Source organism: Octopus bimaculoides, chromosome 3 (assembly GCF_046866305.1).
Source record: "Octopus bimaculoides isolate indiv1 chromosome 3, ASM4686630v1, whole genome shotgun sequence".
Taxonomy (NCBI): domain Eukaryota; kingdom Metazoa; phylum Mollusca; class Cephalopoda; order Octopoda; family Octopodidae; genus Octopus; species Octopus bimaculoides.
In genome coordinates this window covers 56,423,997-56,441,496 of record NC_142930.1, presented here as the reverse complement: position 1 = coordinate 56,441,496, position 17,500 = coordinate 56,423,997, and the positions used below count along the sequence as shown (strand labels likewise).

At 36.5% G+C, this 17,500-nt stretch overlaps 1 protein-coding gene across 1 annotated transcript in view; it reads right to left on the bottom strand.

Annotated features, from left to right (window-relative positions):
* Positions 1 to 17,500, bottom strand: part of LOC106868455 (atrial natriuretic peptide receptor 1) — an 880,915-nt gene that overhangs the window by 233,260 nt on the left and 630,155 nt on the right. The window contains exon 3 of the mRNA XM_089349012.1: positions 9,332 to 9,416. Within this exon, the coding sequence (XP_089205138.1) occupies positions 9,332 to 9,416 (85 nt within the window). The remainder of the gene's footprint in view (positions 1 to 9,331; positions 9,417 to 17,500) is intronic.

The following is a 17,500-nucleotide window of genomic DNA, read 5'->3' as shown; positions in this document are numbered from 1 at the left end:
ATGCATGAATAATTTGCCATCGGACATATAATAGGGTCTTTATTTGATTTTTTAATTAAAAATTATTAAAAATAAAAAATATTGCTATTTATATTACATTCATGTCTTTCAAAGATTTTCAAATATGTATTTCTGGTTTTCTAGTGTCAATGACGTAACATATCTCTTTATGTATATCTCTCTATCTCTTTCTCTCTGTAACATATCTCTGTATCTATATCTCTTGTTCTCACTTTCATTTTTCAGACACTATTATATTCACTTCCAATTTTCATATGCCATTGTTTAACTTCAATGTTAATGTTTTCACTGTAAGTTTAAGTTTTGAATTGCTATTTACAAAAAACAACAACAAATTACTGACAGAAAGAAGTTTAAAATTACTGATGTAAGTAATTTCATAATTTACTGACAGAAGTATCTTCATAAATTTCACTTCAATCCATATGGTTTTGTATATTTCTGTTGTTGACGGTTTCTTTCTGGTACCTTCAATACTGGCTCTTTGGTTAATTGAGTGACAAATTTTGCTTCAACCCATACAATACTTTATTTTCCATTAACATTTCTTATTTACTTTCTGCCAGTTGTATTAAGAAACATAATTTCCTTTACTAAGTTATTTTCATTGTCTACTATCTTCTGCACTCGTTTATTTCTGTATACAATATGAATATGTGTTATATCATATGAATATGAATATGTGTTATATCATGTTGATTCTGAATAAACAAAATTTGGGTGTTGGGGTAAGTGTTTTATGAAGGGATGGAAAATTTTTGAAAATTCACCAGAGTCCAATTTGTCTTAACTTTCAAGAAAATGGATATCTTTTAATGAAATTCTTTAGAAATATACTTTGGAATATTATTAAATTACATTCACTTCTTTAAAAAAAGGTTTCTCAATGTCAACTTCAGGTATTGATATAAAAATGGCAAAGTCTGTCCCTGTCTAATTTATGTTTCTATACATTTATGTATGGTGTGTGTGTGTGTGTGTGCTTGTGTGAGTGAGTGAAGGGGTGTGTTGTCATGTATTCGTACATACATAAATACATATGCATACATCTTTTTTGCATGTATGTCTGTGTGTATGTGAGAGAGAGAGAGATGGGCAGAATTAGTAACTGGGGTAAAATGAGTTATTTATGATTTCTCATTATTTTCTGCCTACTTGTTTGAAATCATTACGTTGCAAGTACTGCATCATAACTTTGTACTGCTGTATCATCTTTACAAGTAAAAATTAGTGAGCACAGTTGTTATTGCTGTTAAAGTTGAGAGAGTCTAGAACATTGTCAGGTGAGAGGTACATGTTTTTTGTTTTTTTTTTCAAGAAATTCTTCGTCACCTTTCATCCAATTGTATTTGAGATTACTAATAAAATATCTGAATAATTTTTTTTGTTTAACAATCAACATTCTTTCCTCGGTTGGATTTTTCCAAACTAATGTCTAATTTGATCATTTTTTATTTTCAAAAGATGAGATCTAAAATGGGGTAAAATAAGTAATGACCAATAGCAATAATCTATTCTCTTTAACTTCATGGTGTGTAGCGTCAGTAACGTAACATATCTCTCTTTCTATCTATATCTATATCGGATCCATTCCATCTCTATCTCTATATCTATCTGTATCTCTCTGTCTTTATCTTACCTATTTATAGCTATCTATCGTTCTATCTTTCTCTTATTTGTCTAATTAGCTCTCTCTCTCTCTCTCCCTCTCTCACACACACTCACTCACTCACTCACTCACTCACTCCTTATTGTTTGCACTTTTATTTTTCAGATGCTATTCTTTCCCCTTTCAATTTTCAGGTGCCATTGTTTCACTTTAACTGCAATCATTATTGTTTTGATTGTAAGTTTACATTTTCAATCATTATTGTTCAGACAGTAAGTTTACGTTAACAGTCGCTATTTATGACAGAAAGAAGTTCACATTTACTGATGTAAGTAATTTCATAATTTACTGAGAGAAGTACGGTTTAGTATTTTTCTGTTACTGACGGTTTTTTCTGCTTCCTTCGATACTGACTCTTTGGATCACTGAGTTAAAAATTTCGCCTCATCATAATTCTGCTACTGTGTAATAAAACAGGAAATTTAAAATGTTTTTGGTATTATATATTCATGATTACCTGTGTTTCATTTGCTAACTACCTACATTATATTCATATATATCTATACATATTTTCAAGTGCATATATATGTGTGCGTGTACGTGTGTGTGTGTGGGGGAACTAAGCAATTAGGATATTGCACTCATGACAGTGTGATTTCACTTGAAGTTTCAATTCTTGGACCAAGCAATGTATTTTGCTCCTGTGCAAAATATTTCATTTCACATTACTCCAGTCCACTCAGCTTGTAAAATAAAATCTTTAATTCTGTGACAGACTAGTATCCCATCCAGTGGATAGAGTATATATGAACTGGACCTTATCAGCATATGAATCAAAAACAAAAAATCAATGGTTCAAGAAGAACCTTTGATCTTTGATTTATATAGATCTATATTTGTATATGAAGATATAGGAGAAGAGTAGTGAAAAAAACCAAACTCCATGCATGTTGAATGGCCATTGTTTTTTAAATAAAATGAAGGCATTTCTCCTTGGTACGTAAGTAATGTAAGGCAAGCAAAATAAAAGAAGACTATCCTAAGTTCAGCATGGTTAATACAAAACTAGTTTCACATTTAATGCTGTTGGCACTCCGTCGCTTACGACATCGAGGGTTCCAGTTGATCCGATCAACGGAACAGCCTGCTCATGAAATTAACGTGCAAGTGGCTGAGCACTCCACAGACACGTGTACCCTTAACGTAGTTCTCAGGGATATTCCGCGTGACACAGTGTGATAAGGCTGACCCTTTGAATTACAGGCACAAAAGTTGTGGTGAAAGAGTACAGCAGGGTTTGCCACCATTCCCTGCTGGAGCCTCATGGAGCTTTAGGTGTTTTCGCTCAATATACGTTCACCACGCCTGGTCTGGGAATCGAAACCGCAATCCTACGACCTCGAGTCCGCTGCCCTAACCACTGGGCCATTGTGCCGCCACACATTTAATGTACAAACTAAATAAATTAATTAAAAAAAAAAAAATTCAATCAAAGTACATACTACGATCTTCAGTTCTATACTCTTTTTTTTTATGAAAAAATATGCATAACTTTAAGATATATTTACCTCCATTTATCCACATCAATTCATAATTCAAGGTATTAATATTGTATATATAATATATATTTGTAAGTAAGAAAATGAGATGACAACGGAATAAACGATTATCTTATGAACTTCATTAGCTTGGAGATGTTTCTGCTATAAGATGTAGTGGACTCATAGCTGAGTACCTGAGTAATACCTCATAGCTTCGCATATATATTAAAAAGTAAATGAATCAAATATTGTGACAGAGAAAAATCTGCTGTGCATATATTAATGGAAATCATTGTAACTGAGGAAGACCTCTATCTGGTAATAGATTTCATGCATATGTGAAATTAACCACCTTGAATGTTAGCCATGGCATGTAGCCATTAATGAGAGCCAGAATTTAGAACTGGTTAGCCATGAAAATCATAAACAATGCTGAATATGGTGAACAGTAATAGTCAGCATTAGATAAACATGTAAATGAAATTGTTCTACTAAGAGCTATATATGTGAAATCTTGATTAATGAGCAGATTACTGAATATTTTAGCTTTCAAGGTGTCTCAGTTCTATAATGTACATGTGCACATGTTTGAGTGTGACAGTGTGTGTGCGTATATAAAACAAAACTGAGCTAAGCAGAATGACTCAGATTAGCTAGTGGCATGAATTTGGACAACAAAGATGATCATGTAATCCATATTTTAAAGGCCCTGACAATTTAGTTGTATAAAATTTCTACAGTTATATCAGTGAAGTAAACATGAAGAAGAATTTGCACAAGCTCAGCAGGACTTACAGATTATTAAATCACTTGTTATTTGCAGATGTCTTACTAACTTGGTTTAGAGAGCATAAAACCAAATTTAATGCAAAAATCAATTACAGTATCAGAATGCATCAGCCCTGTTTTAGATTCACCTGTTTGAATTGTAATTATTCTGTCAGAAACGAATCATATAATGATATTTCACTTCCTTCTTTTTAATGTTTTTAGATCTGTAGTTTTATATCAGTATGGGCTTGATAGTTTTGTAAATTCAGAGCTATAAATAAAATGTCCAGTTGTGTGTTTTGCTATAATATGTACCCAACCTCGTCTCAATGATCCAAAAGTAAATTTGGATTTATTTTTAATTAAGTGTACTTAGGCAGGGAATGCTAGTGACATGTAGCTGAGACTATGCATCAACAAACTATTGGTTCATCTATCAGAAGTTCATATTTGAATGCTGGCATTTCATTATCTTCTAGATTTATCACTAGTAATGAACATTAAAACAACCTCCATGTTAATAAGACAAACATAAAAGTGGTGAAAAACATTGTAGAAATATTTGAGAAAGAAATAACTGATACACAACTTTACTGATTAGGACTAATTAGCAATCACTAGATATTCAAAGATTTTTTAGTTTAGTGCTCCTTTCCCTCATGAAATAATTAAGCAGTAGTTTATTTTTGAATAATAAAGTACTATCATGTTATAGATATACAATATACATGTAGATATGCATATATAAATACACACACACACACAAACACACACACACACACACACACACACACACACACACACACACACACACACACACACACACACACACACACACACACACACACACACACACACACACACACACACACACACACACACACACACACACACACACACACACACAATATATGTAGAAGTGTTGCATGGCCCATTTAAGAGTACCTTAGATGCATCGAGCAATGTCATATGCTTGAGAAGATCTGTTGAGTCAAGTAAGACCAAAATCGTAGCTGTGGCCAGTGCCCGCTGACTGGCTCCTGTTCCAGTGGTACGTAAAATGTATTATCCGAATGTAGCCAATGCCAGCATCCCTCACTGGCTCCTGTGCTGGTGGCACATAAAAAGCACCATCTGAATGTGGTCGATGCCAGGTCTGCCTGACTGGCTCCCATGCCACTGGCACAAAAAAACCATTCAAATGTCAGTACCCCCTGACTTGTTCCCGTGCCAGTGGCACATAAAAACCAATATCCAAATGTGATCGATGCCAGGGCCGCCTGACTGGCTCCTGTGCTGGTGGCATGTAAAAAGCACCCACTACACTCTCAGAGAGGTTGGCATTAGGAAGGGCATTCAGCTGTAGAAACATTGCCAGATAAAATTGGAGCCTGGTGCAGCTGCTGGCTCTCTAGACCTCAGTCAAACCATCCAGCCCATGGCAGCATGGAAAACGGATGCTAAATGATGATGATGATGATGATATATGTATATATATATATATATGTATATGTGTGTGTGTGTGTGTGTCCTAGAGTGCACAATGTTCCTGAAGGTCAGTGATGGTCTTCCTCGGTCACGAGTGGACGGCCATCATATATATATATATATATATATATATATATATATATATATATATAGTTTACTTTTCCATTAAGGTGAGATCAACAAAAGAAGTACTCCATCTGGGGAGTGATAAATATCACTTACTCTAAGTAATATGCTATTATGAGCTACTAATAGCTCCTTACATTAGAAACGTGGTCCAGGCAGGTTTTTATAACATGCCTAGTGTCACCAAGTGATCTTCAGACTCAGAGCCTGAGAATTACATACTAGTTGTGTTATAAAAATCTGCCTAGACCACATCTCTAATGTATGAAACTATTAGTTGCTCATAACTATATACACTACATACTGTGTACAGTAAACGATATATATATGTTGTTGATGTCATATAAATTTTATGAACTTTCAAGAGAACATGAAACAATTCTTTTTAGAACTGGATATCTCAAAAGCACACAGGTAAGCTATAAATAATAGCATTTACATATTTCTATGCAAAAGGGTTATTCAACCCAATATTTACATGTTAGTATTTGTAACATTGTGTGTATGTTTTGATATGTATATATATTTCTTCTAGTTTCAGCTCCGAGCTGTGGCCCTGCTGTGGCACCACTAATTTGCTACACTGTTAATATTGAGAGCCTCCTCTAATGTGTGACATTTGGTGAATAAGGGAGTTGATGTCGCTACCCTCATTTGCACCTCTTGCCACGAGGTAGGTTCATCTGGGACTCTCAATAGGAAGAGGTCCAATTTTGATTTGAAAACACCTACATCTGCTTTGGGAGAATATTAAAAAGCTGTGGGCCCCTGGAACATAGGCTGTTGCAGTAACTGGTCCTGAAGCATGATGGCATTGTTGGGATCTTTGGCACTGTGCAATGTCGACGTGTTCTGGCATTGGTGTAGTTTTCAATGCCAAAATTCCACACAATTCCTTCCAGGATCTTCCAGATGTATATTACTGCATACCTCCCCTGCCTTCACTCCAGGGAGTAGAGTCTTAGCTGTTTCAGCCTTTCCCAGTAGCTGAGCTGTTGCAATGAGACGATCTTCTTTGTGAAGCTTCACTGATTGCTTCAAGATCTACTGCTAATACACTGTTGGATGACCATATCTGGAAGCAGTAATCCAGGCAGCTGAGGATGAATGTCCTCCAGAGGACCGTTGTAGTTTCCTTCTTTTTGGTTCTGAATGTTCTCAGGTTCCATCCAGCCACTTTGTCACCATCCTGGTAATATGAACATGGAAAGAGGTATCATCACTCCTGTCAATGCCCAAGCCCCTCACTGATTTACGCTCTGGGACTGTAATCCCTTGTGGACCAGTGTACGCTGTATGTTTTATATTCAGTTTTGGATGCTAGCAATGCAGGGCTTGGAATTTTTCAGCATTAAACTGCATATTATTATCCTCAGCCCATTGGTAAACTGAGTCCAACTCCTGCTGCAGGTGTGCCACATCACTGGGGTTCTGTATTTTTTGCAAGACTTTTGTATCGTCTGCATAGCTAGCAAGGGTGGGTATCCGGGCAGTTGAGGGCATATCTTAGAGGGCCACTATGAAAAGCAGTGGTCCCAAGACAGTACCCAGTGGAACACCGCTCACTATTTGTGTTTTCATTGAGGAGGCTCCATTGGCCACTACTGCCTGACTTCTATCTTTCAGAAAGTCATGTAACCACTCTCCAAGTTTTCCAGCTATGCCAAGATCACTCAGTTTGTGGCATTTCATACCATGATCCATTTTATCAAAAGCTTTTGCAAAGTCAAGGTATATTATGTCCACATTTGAGTTGCTGAGTAACTGCTTCAACACCCAGTCATAGTGCTGTAAGAGCTGGGTCAGGCAGCTCCTACCTGGTTGAAAGCAACGCTGGGTATTACTCAGCAAATCATTTTCTTCAAGGAATGTGATTAGTTTCCCTCTGACTATCCATTCCATGATTTTGCTGATATGTGAAGTCAGAGAGAAAGGTCTATAGTTTTTGGCATCTGCTCTCTGCTTCTTCCTTTATAGATTGGGCATATTGTTCCCTCTTTCAGTTTGCTTGGCCACCGGCCATTTGCAAGAAAGCTCTGGAAAAGAATCTGTAGTGGTTTCACCAAGGCACACTTACATGATTTGAGGAGGATTGCTGGGAAACCATCAGGATGAGCAGATGAGTTTGCATCCACCTCATGTATGGCTAGTGGTATATCTTCTTCGCTAATATCAATGTAATGTATCGTAACTGCCACGCTGGTTATAGGTGAGGCAGCAAAGAAATCCACTGGTTTGTTCACTTGTCTGTGTTCCAGGTGGTAAAGACACTTGAACTGGTCATTCAGTAGCTCACTGATCTTGGTTGGACTATCTGTGAGGGAGCCACCCTTTTGGAAGAGGGGTCCTATTTTGCAACATACTGAGGCTGTTTTTTTTTTTGGCATAATGAAAGAAGGCCTTTGGGTTTGACTTACTGATTTTTATAACTCAGGCTTCTTTGTCTGCTCCCTCCTTCCCATAGGATTGTTGCAGGTTTTTTCAGTCTCCATCACCGTTGCTTTTAGACAGGACCTTTCACTACTTTTGGAATGTTGGTTGAAGTTATTTGCAACCTTTGTCTATCGTCTCATGAGTATCTTTCTCTCCTAAAGCCAAATTCTCAATTGAGAATTCAGCTTTAGGATCAACACCACTAAAACTAACCCTATGGCTGTGATATGTTGATGAAACCTTTATACTCTGGCCCCACCAGGAAGATGTTCAAGTGCTATTACATCATGTGAACTCAATAAAGCCACCCATACAGTTCACAATGGAAAAGGAAAAAGACAATCAGCTAGCATTCCTGGACATATTAATAACACGCACCAACTATGGTTTCAGGCCATCTGTATACCGCAATTTTATACAACTAAATTGTCAGGGCCTTTAAAATGTGGATTGCATGATCATCTTTCTTGTCTATTCAAATGTGACCGATGCCAGTACCCGCTGAATGATTCCCTTTGGTATACTGAATGATATCTCAGCTTCAATTCCCACCATCCATGCAGTGTAAAGAGAGGGACTGCTCAGTGCCTAAAACATTGAGCAAAGAATATAAGTAGCTATCAAGCTCAATAACAATCTATTAAGCAACAACTACCCCGAAAACATATTATCCATTCCAATTAGGAAGAAAAGAGAGGATGAAACCAATAAACTGTCCACAGTCTGTCTACCCTATGTGAAAGGCCTCTCTGAAAAGATACAAAAGATATGCAGCACATATGACATCAGGATAGTATTCAAGAATAATACAACACTTTGCAAATATCTCCTTTGAGTAAAACCACCACTAGAAGAGAATATGACCAAAAAACTGCTGTGGTAGGTCATACAAAGGCAAACATGCGACCCCTTCAAAGTAAGGGTAGAGGAACATCGCAAAGCTGTGACAAAGGTGAGAATTTCAGCCCCACCCACCACCTCATACGTTTATATGTACATGTATACGCACACACATATATATCATTTTCTACTCTAGGCACAAAGCCCAAAATTGTTTTGAGAGGGGGCCTGTCGATTAGATCAACCCCAGTATGCAACTGGTACTTAATTTATCGACCCCAAAAGGATGAAAGACAAAGTCGACCTTGGTGGAATTTAAACTCAGAACGTAAAGACATACGAAATGCTGCTAAGCATTTCACCTGGCGTGCTAATGTTTCTGCCAGCTCTCTGGTATATACACACATATATATTATTATATTCATATATGCATACATATATGTGTGTCTGTGTGTATTTGTATGTATGTCTGTGTGTGAAATATACATAATTGAGGACTTACCGAATCATCATATAGAGCAAACATATAAGTGAAACCACACCAATCACAGAAGTGGATATCAATGATATCAGAAGTGGACTCACATCTACAATGATAAAAATAATTTTCAAGCATCAATAAAAATAGAACTCAAAATAAACCAAGTCAAAACTATAAGTCTTCAGTTTACATAAAATGAAACACAGCTATAAATAAAAAGGTTATGTAGTGTATTAGAAATGGCAGTCTACAATGTGTTTGATTTAGACACACAAAGAACAAAAATTGAAAATGATTGTATTAGAGAAATCTCTTTCATCTAGACTAATATTCTTAAATTGTTCAATCCAACTTTCATCCTACTCACACTCACTCAAACCAAATGCTTGATCTGCTAGAAATTTCAACCAAATTAAATCAACTTACAACCTGCTGTCTTGAAAGAAACAGGTAACATTGAACAATGTAATCCATGATATACAGAAAGACAGAATATTCAATACAGGAATGTTTCGCTTATTTTTACCAAAGATGGCCTGAGAGTTAAATAACAATAAAAACAACACAAACCACAAACATTATTCCTCTATACAGTAGATTTTTTCTCCTCTGTCTCTAACTAATCTTTACTGTCCAGCAGCCAACACTCCCTCCTAAACCATTTGGTATTTAGATTACTTTGTCAAATACATTGTTTCAAATTAATCATGCATTATCTCATAACTTTCAGGTTTCAATGATGTGATTGTTTCATTTTTAGAATGACATTGTAGGGTAGGTGTGATAGACTGGATCTGGCTAGTTTAAATATAAAATGGGCAGAATATTTGGGCTGGATATGACCCGTTCAAATGCTAAAGAGTTAAACCTTGTTCTGAAATGAATTGTTAGGGTTTATGTAGAGTCTGTTTCTCTCTATTTCTCTCACTTGGACAGTGACATGAAAGACTACTGGCTACTAGAACTCAAAGACTTCCTTACACATTATTCTAAGTGTCAGACTCCAAACATCAAATGCTAGCAGATATTTCTCTATGGTTTATGTTGCATTCAGGACATTTATTTAATTTCACCTTGCTCTGAAGCCATCATTGTTGATGACTTCAATGAACTTATCGCTCTTGCACCACTTCTACTGTGGTGTAGAGCAGTAATTCTCAAGCAGTGTGTCATAAGGGACTTCGAAGTGTGGTCTGGATTTTTGAAGACAACAATTTAAAACTTTAAAAAATTCAGACTAGTGCTTGAGAATCTTGAAAATTGTGGTGTTCACAATTTTTGCTACACAAGTATGGTTAACAGAATGAAGTAAGCAATAATTTTCTGGAATTAGTTTTTCTAATTTTAACTTTCAAGCATGTTTTGTTTTTAATTTTGCAGACAAAGTGCTCTCATAATTTCTATTTGATTTTCAGTGCACCAGGAAGTCAAAAAAGACTGAGAACCTCTGATATAGTGACTTAGACTTCATTACTCGTTAACCAGATCTATGTGCTTGAATTAGTTTTGGTCAAAAATGCAGATAGGCATCTATATTATAAAATCGTACTAATAATAATCACTACATCATTGACAAAATCACTGACTTTCCAAAGACTCTTCATTCAATCCTTACCTCCAGTTCTGAATGTTATTAAACCTTCACTATTTCTGTCATATTTTCCTACAACCCAGTATTTTCTGCTCTTGAATCCCAATGCATTCATGTTAATCGATATTCTTACTTACACAAGAACAAGTAATGTTTCACAGAAGCAAAAAAATTTCATACAGTCATCATTGAATAATTTGAAGTGGGGACACAGACAAGAATAATACAATCTTGATGTATAAAATAAAGAAAATAAAGGTGACAACATGAATGAGTACAATGCTGATTATAACAATGATTATTATTGAACATGAAAAGGTTGATGCAGAAGTCAGCTATATTGGTTGATAATGAATATGATACCCATGGCATTGAAGAAACAAGTGAACATGTTTAAAGTGATAATGATACTAATGATAATTATGTCTATGTTAAAGATAACTATAATGACAATTGTGAAAGTGATACTCTATCTCCAATAAAAGGATGATATTCATTCTGATGCCAAAAAAAAAATCAATGATATTAGTGATAATTATAGAAGTGGCTGTAGAAGTAATACAGATGATGCTGTTTGTTATTAAATATAATGGTCTTTACATATAATGATAATATAATGATTAAGTGTGTTCAACTTGAGAGGAATATCTCTACATAATTTCCAACAGCGAAATTGTGCAGTACACTTGATTTCTTTGTGACAAGTGATTATCACAGTATAACATAATTGACTTATCATCTCATTCACTTTCTTGCTTCATGACTAGTTCATTACTATAGGATTTGGTTACATCTCATACTTCAATTGTTATCACAAAAATGAATTACCATATGGTAATATAATTAAGTTGTAAATGTAATTCTCAGAGAATTCATTAAAGTATTACCTGTCTGATACAAACCTGTCTGAACTCACCTGTGATTTTATAATACAAAATGCCTAATTTCATAGCATGTGTATTTGAAATAAAACTGCATATGCTTACATACATACATACATACATACATACATACATACATACATATATATATATATATATATATATATATATATATCATCATCATCATCATCATCGTTTAACGTCCGCTTTCCATGCTAGCATGGGTTGGACGATTTGACTGAGGACTGGTGAAACCGGATGGCAACACCAGGCTCCAGTCTAATTTGGCAGAGTTTCTACAGCTGGATTACCCTTCCTAACGCCAACCACTCAGAGAGTGTAGTGGGTGCTTTTACGTGTCACCCACACGAAAACGGCCACGCTCAAAATGGTGTCTTTTATGTGCCACCCGCACAAGCCAGTCCAGGGGCACTGGCAACGATCTCGCTCGAAAATCCTACGGGAGCCAGTCAGGCGGTACTGGCAACGGCCACGCTCAAAATAGTGCATCTCATGTGCCACCCGCACAAGAACCAGTCCAGGGGCACTGGCAACGATCTTACTTGGCTTGCCGGGTCTTCTCACGCACAGCAGATTTCCAAAGGTCTCGGTCAGTAGTCATCGCCTCGGTGAGGCCTAATGTACGAAGGTCTTGCCTCACCACCTCAGCCCAGGTCTTCCTGGGCCTACCTCTTCCACGGGTTCCCTCAACTGTTAGGGTGTGGCACTTTTTCAGGCAGCTATCCTCATCCATTCTCACCACATGTCCATACCAGTGCAATCGTCTCTCTTGCACGCCACAACTGATGCTTCTAATGTTCAGCTTTTCTCTCAAGATACTTACACTCTGACGGGTATTCACATTGACATTACACATCCAACGGATGTATATATATATATATATATATATATATATATATATATATTCAATTAGAGTTTAAATGAACTTCATTAAGGGATAGTGTCATCCAATGAATTACTGGTTTAATACCTAATATTTGTAGTCATCATCATCGTCATCATCATTATGCTAGCATTGGTTGGACGATTTGACTGAGGAGTGGTGAACCAGATGGCTACACAAGGCTCCAATCTGATTTGGCAGAGTTTCTACAGCTGAATGCCCTTCCTAACGCCAACCACTCCAAGAGTGTAGTGGGTGCTTTTATGTGTCATCGGCACGAAGGCCAGTCAGGCGGTACTGGCAATGGCCACGCTCAAAATGGTGTATTTTACATGTCACCTGCACAGGATCCAGTCTAGCAGCACTGGCAACGATCTTGCTCGAATGTCTTTACACGTGCCACCGGCACAAGTGCCAGGAAGGCGACGCTGGGCACAGGTGCCATCATGATTTCACTTTCGCTTGCCCCAACAGGTTTTCACAAGCTAAGTTTTGTGTCCAATGAAGGAGACGACGTTGGCATGGGTGCCAGTCGTTGAATCTAGTTTGATTTCGATTTCACTTACCTCAACAGGTCTTCGCAAGTAGAGTTTAGTGTTCAATGAAGGAAAGGTATGCACAAGTAGGCTGGTTACACCCCTGGCAGAGGCCTTGGATTTAGGGCTCACTTGGTTTGCTAGGTCTTTTCACACACAGCATACTTCCAAAGGTCTCAGTCAGATGTCATCGCCTCGATGTGGCCCAATGTTCGAAGGTCGTGCCTCACCACCTCATCCCAGGTCTTCCTGGGCCTACCTCTTCGACAGGTTCCCTCAACTGCTAGGGTGTGGCACTTTTACACCGCTATCCTCATCCATTCTCACCACATGAGCATACCAGCGCAATCATCTCTCTTGCACACCACAACTGATGCTTCTTAGGTTCAACTTTTCTCTCAAGGTGCTTACACTTTGTCTAGTATGCACACTGACATTACACATCCATCGGAGAACAATGGGTCTATATATAAATCATGGTTTATAATCATTCAAAAGAAAGCACCAGCCCCCACTCACAGATATGAGGCCCTGCTTGCTAGATCAACTGTTTATCAAATATAGCTCAATATTCTTCTAGTCATTGCTCATCATCTCTTTTTAACCAAATCCAGTGGACAGCCTTTTCCTCTGTAGTTTGGCTATCGTTCATGGTGGTGTTTACTTTACAATGAGTTAGGCCTAACAATTGCTTCACACTGTCCAACAAATCCTCTACATCCGCCTTCGATTATAAAAATGCTCTGCTTTCCAGGTTGCATCTTCACATTCCTCGAGGAGGTTTAGATTACAGTCAATTTTTCGGCTCAAGTGGCGTCCATGTTATCTTCATGAGGAACTGTTAACTTGACTAGGTTCACCACTTTCTGTCTTTCACACCAAATTGCAATATCCATTTTTTTCATAACTGGGTTGGTAAAGAATCCTTGATCTTAAAATGTCTTTTGATGCCTCCATTAGATTTGCAAACCTTCTGGCATACACTGCATTCAAAGGTGTGCACAGACATATAAGCAGAATAGTTGGTGGAGGTTCGTGTTCCATGGGTTCGCAAATGTATATATATATGTATATATATGTATGTATAACTATGTATGCATGTCTAGTGGTCTAACTCATTCCAGCATGAAAAACATACGTTAAATGATGATGATCACACACACACACACACACACACACACACACACACACACACACACACACACACACACACACACACACACACACACACACACACACACACACACACACACACACACACACACAGAAAACAATTAAGTAACAAGAATGTCCAGGTATCAGTGCATTACAGCCGCTTTAAGTGGCTCCATTTAATCACTCAATGAAAGCATTGCATCAGTTTGAAAGAAACTGCTCTCATCAGAAGCAGATGATCATATAGACTTCTAATTTAAAGGATAAACCATTTTTTTAGTATAATTTACATCGGTACTAGAAACCAAAATACTTACATTGTTTCCTTTTACTATGTTTGTGGCAGAATGAATTTAGGGAAAAATGTATATCTAAAGCCTACTATAATTTAGAGAGTAGCAGAGGAAAATAGGGGGGGGGGGGCAAGAAAATGGAATGGTGAGATAATTAATTTATATTTATCTTATAAGATTTTATGCAGCATATAGTCTACAACCCTTTATAGTTAAATCCATTGAGAGTTGACACTTAAGTTCCAGTTGATGGTGATAAATTAATTAATGTCAGATACTCTCTCCGGCCCTTATCTTACTGGGAGCATATATCTAGTTTTATCTACATAAACGTATATGTCTCAGAACTCTAGTAATAGAATGACTGGTGGATAAGAGATGATAACTAGAATGAGAAAGGAGAGGGGAAGGACAGAGGTGGCTAGTACATATTTAGATTTTTAAAAAAAGGGAATACAGTGGAAAACAAAAGAGATCAAAGTAAGTTCTAAGGGTGGGAATTAAAACAAAGGGTTAGGAGGTGTATCATAACTTAACCAATTTATTTTGTTAAAAATTTAGAAAATAATTTTAAAACAATATAAAGGGCAAAGGATAGATAATTAAACTTAAACTTTAAAAATGGGGTATTTTAATATATAAGAGAACGTTCATAAGGCCTTCCTTAAGCATCCTGCTAAGGTGATAAAACTATTCTACAGTAAACTTATAAGTAAATTAAATTATCATCTGAATAGGAGTGCATAGTTTATATTAAATCAAAACCAGGATAATTGTCCTTATTACAGGTGGATATAAGATATCTAAAATATAGAATCAACTGTAAGGGGTAATTAAATTGCTGTTGGCACTCTGTTGCTTACGACGTCAAGGGTTCCAGTCGATCCGATCAACAGAACAGCCTGCTCATGAAATTAACGTGCAAGTGGCTGAGCACTTCACAGACACGTGTACCCTTAACGTAGTTCTCGGGGATATTCAGCGTGACACAGTGTGACAAGGCTGGCCCTTTGAAATACAAGCACAACAGAAACAGGAAGTAAGAGTGAGAGAAAGTTGTGTTGAAAGAGTACAGCAGGGTTCACCACCATCCCCTGCCGGAGCCTCGTGGAGCTTTAGGTGTTTTCGCTCAATAAACACTCACAACGCCTGGTCTGGGAATTGAAACCGCGATCCTATGACCACGAGTCCGCAGCCCTAACCACTGGGCCATTGCACCTCCACGGTAATTAAATTAGAAGTGTATTAAATGTATAATAGGGTACAAGTGTAAGTAAAATCTAAAGTGATATGGGGATGTAACTATTTGTTGAATATTACAAAATTAAAAGCTAAAAAATGCAATAAATATTCTTTTATATCGAGTAAACTTATTATAAAAGTAGGCTTTGGATGTACATTTTTCCCTAAATTCATTATGCCACAAACATAGCAAAGGGAAACAATGTACGTATCTTGGTTTCTTGTACTGATGTAAATTGTGCTAAATAAATGGTTTATCCTTTACATTAGAAATCTATATAATCATTTGATCTGAGGAGAGCAGTTTCTTTCAAATTGATGTAATGTTTCATTGATTCATTAAATGGAGCCACTTGAAACGGCCGTAATGCACTGATACCTGGACATCTTTGTTACTTATTTGCTTTTTATTCATCTAACTTTGAGGTGCATGGACTATACCAAACTTGTTTGGTGCCTCAATTTAAGTACCTAACATTCAAAATTAATCTTGATTATTTTATATATATATGTAGTAAATCCCCAAAAAGAACAACAAACACAAAAAAAACAACAACGCGAGGACGTGGTATATATAAAGTATTAGTAGATGCTCAGGGAAGAAAAGAAAGATGGTTTAACATTTCGAGCAATGCTCTTCTTCAGAAACAACAGAGGAAAGTCCAACAGAAAGGAAGATGGAGGAAGAAAATCGCCAACCATATCTATATATATATATATATATATATATATATATATATATATATATATATACATGTATATATATATATATATATATAGAGAGAGAGAGAGAGAGAGAGTGCTATGTATGTCTAGTTGCTTACATTGTTTCACACATCTTTAAAGAGAAGCCATTCTCTGAAAAGGGACCCAAGACCAAAGAGCTGTGTTCACTTTCAAGTGTGCTAGAATATGATAAGAATCAATGATGCACATATCAATATTTTGATTCTTACAATTTTACATGTGTGCAGTAATTTAATTTTAGCTTGACAACCCACTATCTGAATCAGTAAATGTCTTAATTGTTGACTTCTGTAGACAGAAGCAGCTGTTTCTGTATAGCTCCAAACAACAAAACATTGATGTCAAGTCAGCCCACTTATGTTCCTTGGAAATAGTGTGTTGTTTAGACTTGTTGTCTATAAATGGAAATCGTTCTTTGATATGGTTCTCGATTGTGGAAAGCTAAGTTCACATTCAAATGTGCAGGAAAAGGGTGAAGTGCTCTTTGAGATGTGCATATTTATTTATTTCACCATAAAAAATAATCAACTAGCATCATCATGCAAGATGATTCTTTTTTTAAATCTCCACTCATCTCTTCATAAATATCACCCATAAATTTGATGATGATGATGATAATTTTTTTTTTCATTGTTATTATTGCAGAATTGTAATCCCCTATGTTTTAAACATTTACTTGCAGAAAATAGTTCATAAGAAATTTGTAAATCTGTGGTATTGAGCAGAATATTTGCTGTAGCCCATATTTTATACCAAGACAAAACAATATTGATGCTCCCCTACTACTTCTGCTCATTATTATTATTATTATTATTATTATTATTATTATTATTATTATTAT